Source organism: Procambarus clarkii, chromosome 26 (genome assembly GCF_040958095.1).
Source record: "Procambarus clarkii isolate CNS0578487 chromosome 26, FALCON_Pclarkii_2.0, whole genome shotgun sequence".
Lineage (NCBI taxonomy): Eukaryota > Metazoa > Arthropoda > Malacostraca > Decapoda > Cambaridae > Procambarus > Procambarus clarkii.
Genome location: NC_091175.1, coordinates 16,336,784 through 16,351,124, shown reverse-complemented (window position 1 = coordinate 16,351,124; position 14,341 = coordinate 16,336,784). Strand labels below are relative to the sequence as shown.

The window sequence follows — 14,341 nt, the reverse complement described above, 5'->3', positions numbered from 1 at the left end:
TTCCTGTTAGGTAGTTCCTTATCCATGCTAGGACCTTTCCCCCCACCCCCGCCTGCCTCTCGAGTTTGAACAGCAGTCTCAAGTGCGGTACTGTATCAAAGGCTTTTTGGCAGTCCAGAAATATGCAGTCTGCCCAACCATCTCTGTCCTGTCTTATCCTCGTTATTTTATCATAGAATTCCAGAAGGTTTGTTAGGCACGATTTCCCTGTCCAGAACCCATGTTGATGTTTGTTCACAAACCTAATGTTCTCCAGGTGTGCAACCAGTCGTAGTCTAATTATTCTTTCTAGTATTTTACAGGGGATGCTTGTCAGAGATACAGGTCTATAGTTATTTCTAAAGTCGTCATAATCATCATTTAAAAAAAAAAAAAACGTAGAGTCCTACATGTCGATGTTTGCCTCCTCCCTATCGTCTTTCGTGAAGATCGGCACGACATTTGCCTTCTTCCAGCAACTGGGCAATTCTCCCGACATAAGTGACTCATTAAAGATCATTGCCAGAGACATGCTGAGGGCCTGCGCTGCTTCTTTTAGTATCCACGGTGATACTTTGCCTGGTCCAACTGCTTTAGTTGCATCTAGAGTTGTCAACTGTTTCATTACCTCCTCTGCTGTCACCTCTAAATCTGATAGTCTTTCAATTAGGGTAACCCCTTCCAACAATGGGAGCTGCTCAGGCTCGGTAGTGAACACTCCATGGAAACTGGCATTCAGTGCCTCGCAGATTTCCTTGTCACTTTCAGTATATGCCCCCTCTGTCTTCCTTAGTCTAGTCAATTGGTCGTTCACCGACATTTTTCTTCTTATATGAATGTGTAGTAACTTAGGTTGTTTTTTTCGCTTTGATTGCAATATCGTTCTCATAGTCCCTTTCCGATGTTCGTCTTATGTTAATGTAATCGTTCTTAGCTTTGTTGCATCTGATCCAGTTGTCCTCTGTCCTTTGTCTTCTGTACTTCCTCCACTCCCGCCTGCTGGCCATTTTTGCTTCCTGACACTGTCTATTAAACCATGGGTTATTATATTCCTTCTTATTTTTTTCCCCTTTACTGTTGGTATAAATCTCTCTTCAGCCTCCTGGCATTTCTGTATGACTAGGTCCATCATATCTTGGACTGTTTTTCCTCTAATTTCTTCCTCCCACTGCACTTCACCCAGATAGTCCCTTATCCTCTTATATTCCCCTTTCCTGTAGTCAACTCTCCTTTCCCAGATCTCTTGTCCCATGGTCATAAGTTTGACCTCCATCATGTAGCCAAAGACTAGGACACAATGGTCACTGGCCCCTAGAGGTATTTCATGCTCTAAATTCTCGATATCTTCTACGTTCTGGGTGAAAATCAGGTCTAATAGGCTCGGTGCATCTCCTCCTCTTTCCCTTGTGTCTTCCTTCACATGTTGTGTTAGGAAATTCCTGTCTATAACATCTACTAATTTTGCTCCCCACGTTTCGTCCCCTCCATGGGGATTCCTTGATTCCTAATTTATCTCTCCATGATTTAGGTCCCCCATGATCAGCAGCTTCACTCTCATTCTGTGGGCTAGTGTTGCTGCCTTCTGCAGTTCATCTATACATGCCTTGTTGTTGTCATCATACTCCTGCCTGGGTCTTCTACTGTTTGGTGCGGGATTGTAGATTACCAAGATCACAATCTTCCTCCCATCTATTGTCAGAGTTCCATGTATGAAGCTTGTGCACTCACTGGTAACCCGATTTCCCAGGTCTTCAAACTTCCATTTCCGCTTTATTAGGAGTGCCACTCCCCCTCCCTGTGTGTGTGTGTGTGTGTGTGTGTGTGTGTGTGTGTGTGTGTGTGTGTGTGTGTGTGTGTGTGTGTGTGTGTGTGTGTAATAAATTGGATGGTAGCCTCGACTACCATCCTCTTTTGTCCGGTCGTGTTGGTTGAGTGGTTAAGGGATCCTGTACATCAGATGCATTGCTTCTGGCAGTATGGGTTCGTGTCACTTCTGGGGTGTGAGTTTTCAGTTGCATATATGCCTGGACCCGTTCAGGCTTGTTCGCATTTGTGTTCCTCACGTGTGCCCCAAAGAATGAGGTGATTTGATAAAATACCATGCCCAAGATTACCAACAGAGTGCCGGCGGGGGGATGGGGAATTAGCCTCGGCTACCATCCTCTTTTGTCCGGTCGTGTTGGTCGAGTGGTTAAGGGATCCTGTACATCAGATGCATTGCTTCTGGCAGTATGAGTTCGAATCACTTTTGGGGTGTGGGGTGTGAGTTTCAGTGTGAGTTATATATATATATATATATATATATATATATATATATATATATATATATATATATATATATATATATATTTATATATATATATAGATAGATAGATAGATAGATATGTCGTACCTAATTATTTTCCATAAATTGTTTCCAATTGGTTTATTTGAATTATTATTATTATATTATATGTAGAACATAATTTGTTGACTTAGTTGTGTTAGTTTAGGTTAGGTTAAGATAGGTGGAGTTAGGTTAGGTAGGGTTTGTTAGGTTCGATCATATATCTACGTTAGCTTTAACTCAAATTTAAAAAAAAAACTAATACATAATGAAATTGATAGCTTCATCATTTCATAAGAAAAAATATTGAAAAATATATAAATTCAGGAAAACTTGGCTTATTAGGCAAATCGGGCCTTGCATAGTAGGCCGAGTACGACGTTCTGGCTACTAGGTACAACATATATATATATATATATATATATATATATATATATATATATATATATATATATATATATATATATATTGTCCCCATTGCATCAGAGACACTTGGTGCCTGGGGTAAAAGTGCTGCTAGCTTTTTGAAGGAGTTGGGGTCTAAGCTAATCGAAACAACTAGAGACCCTAGAGCTGCCAGTTTTCTTTTTCAGCGCCATAGTGTGGCAATCCAGAGAGGAAATGCTTACTGCATCCATGGTTCCTGCCCGCCATCTGAGGAGCTGGAGGAGCTGTTCAACTTGTGACAAGCAGCCTTGTACCCTGCATGTAATCAATATTGTAACTTTTTTTGTGTAATGACATTTTCAAATAAAGTTAGATAAATATTCACACATACCAAAAGAATAGGGGTGGTAGGAGAAGAAAATATCAGTGTTCAGTGAGGATCCACAAGGTCTTCTCTGAGAACTCTTTATTTTCTTCTCCGAGGCTATGGGTCCCTGGTATCCCTTCTATATATATATATATATATATATATATATATATATATATATATATATATATATATATATATTTATATATATATATATATATATATATATATATATATATATATATATATATATATATATATATATATATATATATATATCAACTAGTAGCTTTAGTTGCATGGAAATGGAAATATTGTGAAGCCATATTTTAATTTCGTGATGGGAATAACATTGCATATTTTTTAGAAGAGGAATTATTTATATATAAAAAACCAGTGTTATTACATTTTCAACCGGGTTAGACTTGAAAAAATCTTGGGTACACGACGTCAGCAGAGACTGTTTCCACCCAACTTAATCTGAAACTAGAATGAAATCTGAGAGGAGACAGTTTCCTGTTCCTCATCTTCCATTTTTTTATTCTTCTTTCCTCACTCTCCCCCTCTCATTTTTTTTTGTTGGTCATTGATTTATCACGTATTCGGGCGTAACAGTAATAAGGTCTTAGTTAACGGAATATCTTTCTGTCTGTTGAAGTCATATTAATTACCAAAATGCCACTTTTATATCATATTGGATACTATTATAGAAAAATATTTGATTACTTAAAAACACTAAAAACTACATTGTCCACAAATTTGATTTTGCTAGAATATGTATAATGTGACTAACGAACATGAAAGATTGCCAAGGCTTCATGAACAATGTATATATGTCGTCATGACTTCGTGTTGAGGATTCATATATAAAGCTTCAATTATTTAAAGATTAGCATTTAAAGTAAACCACTTAATGGTCTAATTATTATGATAAATTATTTTTCATTTCCCGCACATAAGTTGCCAAAATACGTTATCGTAAAAAAATTATGTATCTAGATAAAACAAATTCATTCCTTTTTTACTAAACGATACTAAAAGATAGCAAAGGGATAAAACTGCCAGATTTAAAACTCGGTTAAACAGGTTGAAACTATTACTGCCGAAATGTTTTCACCCACTGAATGCGATTGGTGAGAACAAGCAGGGATAATCCCATTGGACTGGAAAGACACACACCTTCAGTCAGTTGGACAAACGCAGTTTGAAGTAAATACGAAATATTGCTCAGCGAGTAAATAAAAATAAGAAATACAGCTTGATGAGTAAATAAAGCAAACCAAAAAAATATAGCTTGGTGATTAAATTGAAATGAGGAACACAGCTTTACCAATAAATCAACTGGTAAACCTGTGTTTCTTATTTCTATTTATTCTATTTACTCATAATTGTCCAGTATTTCTGGACTATTACGTGATCATTAATGCGAATTTTACAAATTGGGTTTTCAAGCAGTTGAAGAGCTAACCTTGAATCACACAAATTCACTAATCATATATTTGTGAGCGAATTAGCAGCCAGTTGCAGCGTTGTTAAAGGTGTGCAAAGATTAGAGTTATTTTGGTTTGCAATATTTCCCGTCTATGGCTGTCGTTGGATTTGGAATGGGAGAAGTGGGCTTATGCAATATTGTAGATGTCAATTCAGATTCTAAACAGCAGTTCGTACACGATACTAAACCAATATAATATGACGAGTGGCCAGACAGATTGCAAACAGTTTGTTGACCATACCAGGCCAATCCAGTGTGATGGGTGCTCATCCAGATGTGCAGCAACCACACTATGGAGCAATGAAATAGGTCTTAGCTTTACCTAAACTTCATGCAGCAACCACACCACTGAACAGTAAATTAACTCCTTCTTTTAGATTCACGATTGGCTAAACGCTTAGGGCTAGCCTCACCCAAATTGGCAGAGAAAATAGTCTGGGGTATGGGATGAACATAGGTTTCTCGGAGTCGCCAGAATTCAAAAGCGAACAACGTGTCAATATCACAATCAGACTCCCACGACGATTTTCGGCTCTGCACCCCGGCTTCGTACCAAAATATTTTCCAAATAATTTTTATCTTATAGTAATATACACAGTTCCTCTTAGACCCATGGGAAAATTAACAGCAATTTCCTGCTGACCATAATTTGACCACACTCGCATAAAACAGACGGTCTTTCACCAACTTCAAAGGTTTCTAAAGCCCCTACGGCTTTCGCAACGTAAATGGGAACACCATTCTATTTGTCAATATTTCACACTGCTAATCTGTTCCCCAGGGCGACCACCACACAGTAATGGTACAAAATTATAATTTATATAAGAGAGAGACAGAGAGACAGATATGGATAGATAGTGGTTAGATGTATAGACGAATAAATGGATGAAAGGATACATAATAGGATGCATTCTAAATGGATGGATTCTGAATGGATTGATACTAAATGGGAGGATTCTAAATGGACGGATATTAAATGGATGGATAGAAAAATGGAGAAAGATTGAGGGATAGAAAGCTGAATAGTTAGATGGAAGAATAGACGAATAAATGGATGGATAAATCGAAAGACAGATAGATGGATGTATAAAGAGGGAAGATGGATGGATTGACACATTGATGGATAGATAGATAAATAAATGGATAGAGAAGATGAATGGATAGAGGGAAAGATGGGTAAATGGTTTATAGATATATGAATATATAGATGGATGAATAGACTGATAGGTGAATACACGAACAGATGTGTATGTCTATTATACATACACACACACACACACACACACACACACACACACACACACACACACACACACACACACACACACACACACACACACACATATATATATATATATATATATATATATATATATATATATATATATATATATATATATATATATATATATATATATATATATATTAAATATGACCGAAAAAGTAAGATTAATAATTCTAACACGAATTTTCTCAATCTTTCGTACATTTCTTTTCACTGTTGGAGGTAAATAAAAAATCAATTCTCCAAAATTCATTTTTATTTCTAGTCTGACGCGACCCGAGCGCGTTTCGTAAAACTTATTACATTTTCAAAGACTTTAGTTCACAAATACATTGTATTTAGTTCACAAATACATTGTATTTGTGAACTAAAGTCTTTGAAAATGTAATAAGTTTTACGAAACGCGCTCGTGTCGCGTCAGACTAGAAATAAAAATGAATTTTGGATAATTAATTTTTGATTTACCTCCAACAGTGAAAAGAAATGTACGAAAGATTGAGAAAATTCGTGTTAGAATTATTAATCTTACTTTTTCGATCATATTTAATAATATATGTCTACAGGAAAGACTGCTACCAAAATATATATATATATATATATATATATATATATATATATATATATATATATATATATGACTGAAAACTCACACCCCAGAAGTGACTCGAACACATACTCCCAGGAGCAACGCAACTGGTAACTACAGGACGCCTTAATCCGCTTGACCATCACGACCGGACAAAAGGAAATGATAGCCGAAGCTATTTGAACCACTTCCCCGCCGGCACTCGGATGGTAATCTTGGGCATAGCATTTTATCAAAACGGCGGGGAAGTGGTTCAAATAGCTTCGGCTATCACTTCCTTTTGTCCGGTCGTGATGGTCAAGCGGATTAAGGCGTCCTGTAGTTACCAGTTGCGTTGCTCCTGGGAGTATTGGTTTCGAGTCACTTCTGGGGTGTGAGTTTTCAGTCGCATATAGTCCTGGGGACCATTCAGGCTTGTTCGCATTTGTGTTCCTCACGTGTGCCCCAAAGAATGAGGTGATTTGATAAAATACTATGCCCAAGATTATCATCCAGGTGCCGGCAGGGAAGTGGTTCAAATAGCTTCGGCTATCACTTCCTTTTGTCTGGTCGTGATGGTCAAGCGGATCAAGGCGTCCTGTAGTTACCAGTTGCGTTGCTCCTGGGAGTATGGGTTCGAGTCACTTCTAGGGTGTGAGTTTTCAGTCGCATATAGTCCTGGGGACCATTCAGGCTTGTTCGCATATATATATATATATATATATATATATATATATATATATATATATATATGTCGTTCCTAGTAGCCAGAATGCACTTCTCGGCCTACTATGCAAGGCCCGATTTATCCAATAAGCCAAGTTTTCGTGAATTAATATATTTTTTCTAATTTTTTTCTTATGAAATGATAAAGATACCCATTTCATTATGTATGAGGTCAATTTTTTTTTATTGGAGTTAAAATTAACGTAGATATATGACCGAACCTAACCAACCCTACCTAACCTAACCTAACCTAGCTTTATTGGTTAGGTTAGGTTAGGTAGCCGAAAAAGTTAGGTTAGGTGAGGTTATGTAGTCGAAAAACAATTAATTCATGAAAACTTGGCTTATTAGGCAAATTGGGCCTTGCATAGTAGGCTGAGAAGTGCGTTCTGGCTACTAGGTACGACATACATATATATATATATATATATATATATATATATATATATATATATATATATATATATATATATATATATATATTAGTATATTTTGGTAGCAGTCTTTCCTGTAGACATATATTATTAAATATGACCGAAAAAGTAAGATTAATAATTCTAACACGAATTTTCTCAATCTTTCGTACATTACGCTTCACTGTTGGAGGTAAATCAAAAATCACTTCTCCAAAATTCATTTTTATTTCTAGTCTGACGCGACACGGACGCGTTTCGTAAAACTTATTACATTTTCAAAGACTTCACAAATACACAACTGATTAGAACTTACGTCTCTCTGATATTATATCTACATTTGAGTGAGGTGGGAAGGATGATGTGGCATTAACACAAGACAGAACAAGGGATATTAATAGGGTATTAAAAGTATCAACACAAGACAGAACAGAAAACAATGGGTATTGAATAGAAGTGTTTGTAGAAAGCCTATTGGTCCATATTTCTTGATGCTTCTATATTGGAGCGGAGTCTTGAGGTGGGTAGAATATAGTTGTGCAATAATTGGCTGTTGATTGCTGGTGTTGACTTCTTGATGTGTAGTGCCTCGCAAACGTCAAGCCGCCTGCTATCGCTGTATCTATCGATGATTACTAGAAATCCTAGTAAACAACACAGAAATCATCGATAGATACAGCGATAGCAGGCGGCTTGACGTTTGCGAGGCACTACACATCAAGAAGTCAACACCAGCAATCAACAGCCAATTATTGCACAACTATATTCTACCCACCTCAAGACTCCGCTCCAATATAGAAGCATCAAGAAATATGGACCAATAGGCTTTCTACAAACACTTCTATTCAATACCCATTGTTTTCTGTTCTGTCTTGTGTTGATACTTTTAATACCCTATTAATATCCCCTGTTCTGTCTTGTGTTAATGCCACATCATCCTTCCCACCTCACTCAAATGTAGATATAATATCAGAGAGACGTAAGTTCTAATCAGTTGTGTATTTGTGAAGTCTTTGAAAATGTAATAAGTTTTACGAAACGCGCCCGTGTCGCGTCAGACTAGAAATAAAAATGAATTTTGGAGAAGTGATTTTTGATTTACCTCCAACAGTGAAGCGTAATGTACGAAAGATTGAGAAAATTCGTGTTAGAATTATTAATCTTACTTTTTCGGTCATATTTAATAATATATATATATATATATATATATATATATATATATATATATATATATATATATATATATATATATATATATATATATATATATGACTGAAAACTCACACCCCAGAAGTGACTCGAACCCATACTGCCAGGAGCAACGCAACTGGTATGTACAGGGACGCCTTAATCCGCTTGACCATCACGACCGGACATAAGGAAGTGATAGCCGAGGCTATTTGAACCACTTCCCTGCCGGCACTCGGATGGTAATCTTGGGCATAGCATTTTATCAAATCACCTCATTCTTTGGGGCAACACGTGAGGAACACAAATGCAAACAAGCCTGAATGGTCCCCAGGACTATATGCGACTGAAAACTCACACCCCAGAAGTGACTCGAACCCATACTGCCAGGAGCAACGCAACTGGTATGTACAGGGACGCCTTAATCCGCTTGACCATCACGACCGGACATAAGGAAGTGATAGCCGAGGTTATTTGAACCACTCCCCCGCCGGCACTCGGATGGTAATCTTGGGCATAGCATTTTATCAAATCACCTCATTCTTTGGGGCAACACGTGAGGAACACAAGTGCCGGCGGGGGAGTGGTTCAAATAGCCTCGGCTATCACTTCCTTATGTCTGGTCGTGATGGTCAAGCGGATTAAGGCGTCCCTGTACATACCAGTTGCGTTGCTCCTGGCAGTATGGGTTCGAGTCACTTCTGGGGTGTGAGTTTTCAGTCGCATATAGTCCTGGGGACCATTCAGGCTTGTTTGCATATATATATATATATATATATATATATATATATATATATATATATATATATATATATATATATATATATATATATATATATATATATATATATATATATATATATATATATATATATGTATGTATATATATATAAGCATATTAGCTGTGCAACGTCATTCATATTTAAGTAGCAAAATCAATAGAGATTTATTACCCAAAATGCATACTTGATGAGGAACGAATAATTGATATTAAACTTTTTTTTTACTGTAAATGACAATATATCTTAATGATTCATGTATTGAAGACAAGGCTTTCATTACTCTATTTAATTAGCTGCCGAGAATTGCATACACATTATATATGTATATATATTGCAGCTCACAATTTCAGTTATTCTGAAATACATTAGAAAAAACAAACAAATGGGAGACCGAAATAAATGATGGTAATATACCAAATTATTAGCAAAACACGGTTGTACGGTGTCGACGTTAAGTGGCTTCTTCCGTGCTACGGGGACAACAAAATATTGTGAAAAATATTTTATCTAGAATGACATACGTCGAAATCACACGCTGAGTATGAATTCATGGTCATTGAATATGCATGTAGTAGCTGACTTAACATGAACGCCAGGTGATGGGACATGAAAACTGTGAAAATATTGAGCGTTGTACATTAATCTGATGGCCATTTGGAGGAGATAGATCATAGTGAGACGGTATTTGTTATCCAATGGAGATAGATCAAATGACTATCAGATGAAAGCCTAATGACTATCGGGTTATTGATTAGCGAGGTCCTACAGGAGGAGATGGTTGTTTTACTACTTAATATGTCAGTGCAGTCCTCGGTGCTGCTTTTCAGAAGTCCTGTATATGATTACAACGTTTATTCTAACAGGTAGAACTATTTCCCTATTTCGTGACAAATAAAAATGCAGAAGGCCTTTTGGCCCATTTGAGTCAGCTCATTCTTAAATCCACTCAAACGTATGCAAGCATATGTCTAACCTACGCTTGAAATAATCAATAAACCCTTTTTCTTTGGTAAATACCCGTGTATTTCCTGAAAAAAATTTTTGGTAGAATCTGGCCGATTGCCGAGGGTAACTCCCATTGAAACCGAACAAGGCTGCTGCTCATCAGACTTGGTTGGAAAGGCAAACACAAAGCAATTCAGACAGCTTTACCTATATTGCTATATTACGACTAGATTGCTATATAGTCGTAATGGCTTACCGCTCTTATAATTACCTTTACCGGGATATACATCCTAGGGAATTTATGCTCTGAATTAGCAGACAAGATTCTACCAGATCACATCTGAGGATCGAGTGGGATACACGATCCGAAATCTACATTTCAACGGCGAAAGCCCCAGTACGAAGGATTTTGTATACGTCGTCCTAACTCTACCCTTGGAACTCATCTAGAACCGCATAGTCTTCACACTTTGTGTAGCCCTTGGCTTTGCTGCCCATATTCTCATCGAAGAGGGAATTCACAGAGCAAAAAGGCCAACCTGGTCATACCTGTTTTTCCGACAGAAAGATTTCAGGACACGAAGAAAACGACTTTACCGAACTACAGGGAACTTTGTACTGTCCCCACCTGACGGAACATGCAGCGACTACAGGCAATTTAGCACTTTGTCCCAAATCTGACGGAACATGCAGCGACTACAGGCAACTTAGCACTCTGTCACTCATCTGATGGAACATGCAGCAGCAGCAAGCAAGTTGGCACTTACTCTGCACTTTGAGGAAGGTCATAAAAGACATAGGGGGATGTGTGGACGTCTGGCACTCATACTCTCCTTCGTCATTCTTCGTCACGTTCCGTATGTGAAGAAACCACATCTGTCGGTGGCAGAATGTGAAGATTAATTGATCTGTCGCGAGGAGAACGTGAAGTTTTAGATCTGTCGGTAGAAAAATTGAAGAACGTTAGATCTGTCGGTGGAAGAAGCTTATATCTCTTGATGGTAGAATGGAAGAATCTTTGATTTGTTAGAGGCAAAATGAGAAGCGTCTTAGTATTGGTAGCTGTTGAATAAAGGATAAAATAATCATTATTTTATTATTAAGTTGATAAGCATTTAAGGACATAATTTTATAATACATTTGTTAAAAACATTACATAATCCGAACTTCTTTAAAAGTGAACATGTGCAAATCTGTTAAGTTATTCGCAAACTAACTTAGCAGCCTAATCTAATTTAACTAGTCTGTTTTGCTATAACATACCTCAGGGAAAACAAAATTGTCCCATATTTGATAATAATGCCATTCATACAAACAGTTAGACGATCAGGGGTAAACATATCAAGAGGAGTACTGCTTATCGGTGTACATACACTGAGAGTTTGCTTTTTCCCTAGGAGTATGTTCAGGACTTAAGAAATTTTTCAGGTTGGTCAGTTTTTGTAGTGGCCTTAATAACCTCTCAACGCTTGATAGGTCTTAAACCCAACACCGAGCATCCACCATCCCCCCCCCCCCACCAAAAAAAATGCATGCATTTCAGTACTTGAATCATGGTTTTACTTAAGTTTAAACGTAAATACACCCAGACTATATTAGACAACTGGTCTAAGTTGTGTGATTCTGGCTGAAAGAAGAATGTAAGCAAGAGAAAGAACGAGTCCTTGTAAAAATTCACAATACATTAAAATGATTTTACACATGTCAGGGAAACAATGAAAGGATTCCATATCTGGCAGCGCAAAAATGGTAAAAATAGAGCTTCTTATCTGTCAGTAAGAGACTAGATTGGATTTTGCGAATGTCAGCAAGGGAATCAAATGGATTTACATACGTCAGCAAAATAACAAATGGATTCCAAGTCTGCCGGGAAGCCAATATAGGAGTTTTTGTGTAAGCTCAAAACGGTGTATATATCAGCAAAGGGAATACAATGAATTAACATACAGTACCCGGATAAGAAAAAATAATTTATTCGATTATCCAGATAATTATAAGTTGTTTATATTGATTGGCAACAATTAAGTGATTTTAAATGCCATGGGGATGTAGGAAAGTTTTTATATCTGGTACTGGCATTGCGGATGGGAATTGTGTACAATGTATGCACGTATTACTAAAACATGTGTATGTGTGAGAATTACAGTGTACATGTATTACAATATTTACAGCTCATATGTATTATAAAATGTACAACTCAGATGTAATAGGAGTTCTTGTTAGTAAAACCTGAGTACTTGAGGACAACATGAGCACTTGTATCAGTAGATTACATATGTTTTAATGAAAATAAATGTTACATCTATCTCTCATGAGGAACTACGAGTGTATTGGCTCATCATGGAATTACATAAAGTATTTACATCGAAATTAGAGACAATATTTTGATTGGTTTTGTATACATTATGTATGTGTGCTGTTTTGTCCTGAATAAAACACCTAATGCAGTGATATAATTGAAAATGTGAGGATATATTATGCTAATTGTTCTAGGTGTGCTTACCTATGTCTGGCTTGTTTGCTTGTGTTTTCGTGTTTACCTCTCTTATTATTTACGGTACATGAAGCTTGCTTAAAGGTGTTCTCCTCCCGATGACTACTCACGTGGTAATGCTCGGAGACGAATCACAGTAGCGCGTCAATGTTTATTTGGCAAGGCTTGAATGATGATGATGTTGCAGTTGATGCAAGGGTAATGGCGAAACTAAACGTTTTTTAGTTAGACTTGACGCATGGCGGCGAGGGCTGGATGTTGTATTTAAGGCGTAGCTGGTTGTTACTTTTCACTTTATCTAGCTAGGACTTATTTTCCATGCGTGATTCTCCCGGTGGTTTAAATTATTGGAACAGGTCAGATGTGGACTAATTTTTGAGTTGACGGGATATATTTAGCTAATGCTTTGACTACTTGATTTTTTATATGTAGTGGGAGATCTCTTCTTCCAAATTGGTACATGTATGAAATGAACTCTGCCACTATGATGTTTTAAACAGTGTAGGAGGCAGTGTTCAATTGTCTCTGGAAAATGGCAGTGAACACAAATTTAATTTATATATGCCCTGTATGTACAGCTGTGTGTGGCTAGTTTGGTGTGTTCCATGCTTTGTCTGGTCATTGTTACATCTATTTCTCTGTTTTTATGCCTGGCGTGTTTCACAGCTTCCCCCTGTCAATTTAATGGTTCCACAGAATATTGAAGTGCATGTTTTTAATTTCACTACATTCGTGGTTGATGGTGGATTTTAGTGCTCATTTCTGTGCAATATGGGGAACTTGATGATATGTGATGATAGTTGAATCGTGTATCGCTTTTACTAGTTGCTCTACAAGTTCGTTGTGGAGTATTCCACATTGTCCTGGGACCCATTGGTCCCAGGACCATTGATATGTCATATCCTTTTGAAAGATGTTCATGTGGAAGATGTAGGTATGAATGGATAAGCTCTTTCCATGTTTTAGTATCGTACGTAATGGTTTGAATCTTGCTTTTGGAGTCACTATAGATTGTGTATTTCCTGGCTGGTAGTGTTGTAATTATTTGAAGAGCTTGGTACAAAACATACAATTCTGTTGTGAATATTGATAGCTGGTTTGATAGCTTGGGTTTGGATTGTTTGCCTGTGTTTTGCGTGTTTGCCTGTGTTTGGCGTGAATACCTGTGTTTGGCGTGTATTCCTATGTTTGGCGTGAATACCTGTGTTTGGCGTGTATTCCCGTGTTTGGCGTGTTTACCTGTGTTTTGTTCGGCGTGTATACTGTCACATTAACTCGGTAGTCGATTTTCCCATGTTCTTTCCTGGGCACTGGATTGCTGTACACACGTCCTAGAGTCCAGTAACATATCAGAAGTCAATAATCAATGAGTGTGTAGGTGTCTGTATGCTC

General features: G+C 37.3%; 1 protein-coding gene across 2 annotated transcripts in view; it reads right to left on the bottom strand.

Annotated features, from left to right (window-relative positions):
- Positions 1 to 14,341, bottom strand: part of LOC123756821 (limbic system-associated membrane protein) — a 241,354-nt gene that overhangs the window by 15,664 nt on the left and 211,349 nt on the right. For both annotated transcript variants that reach the window (XM_045740190.2, XM_045740191.2), the window contains exon 5: positions 11,223 to 11,331. In XM_045740190.2, coding sequence (XP_045596146.1) covers positions 11,223 to 11,331 — 109 coding nt within the window. The remainder of the gene's footprint in view (positions 1 to 11,222; positions 11,332 to 14,341) is intronic.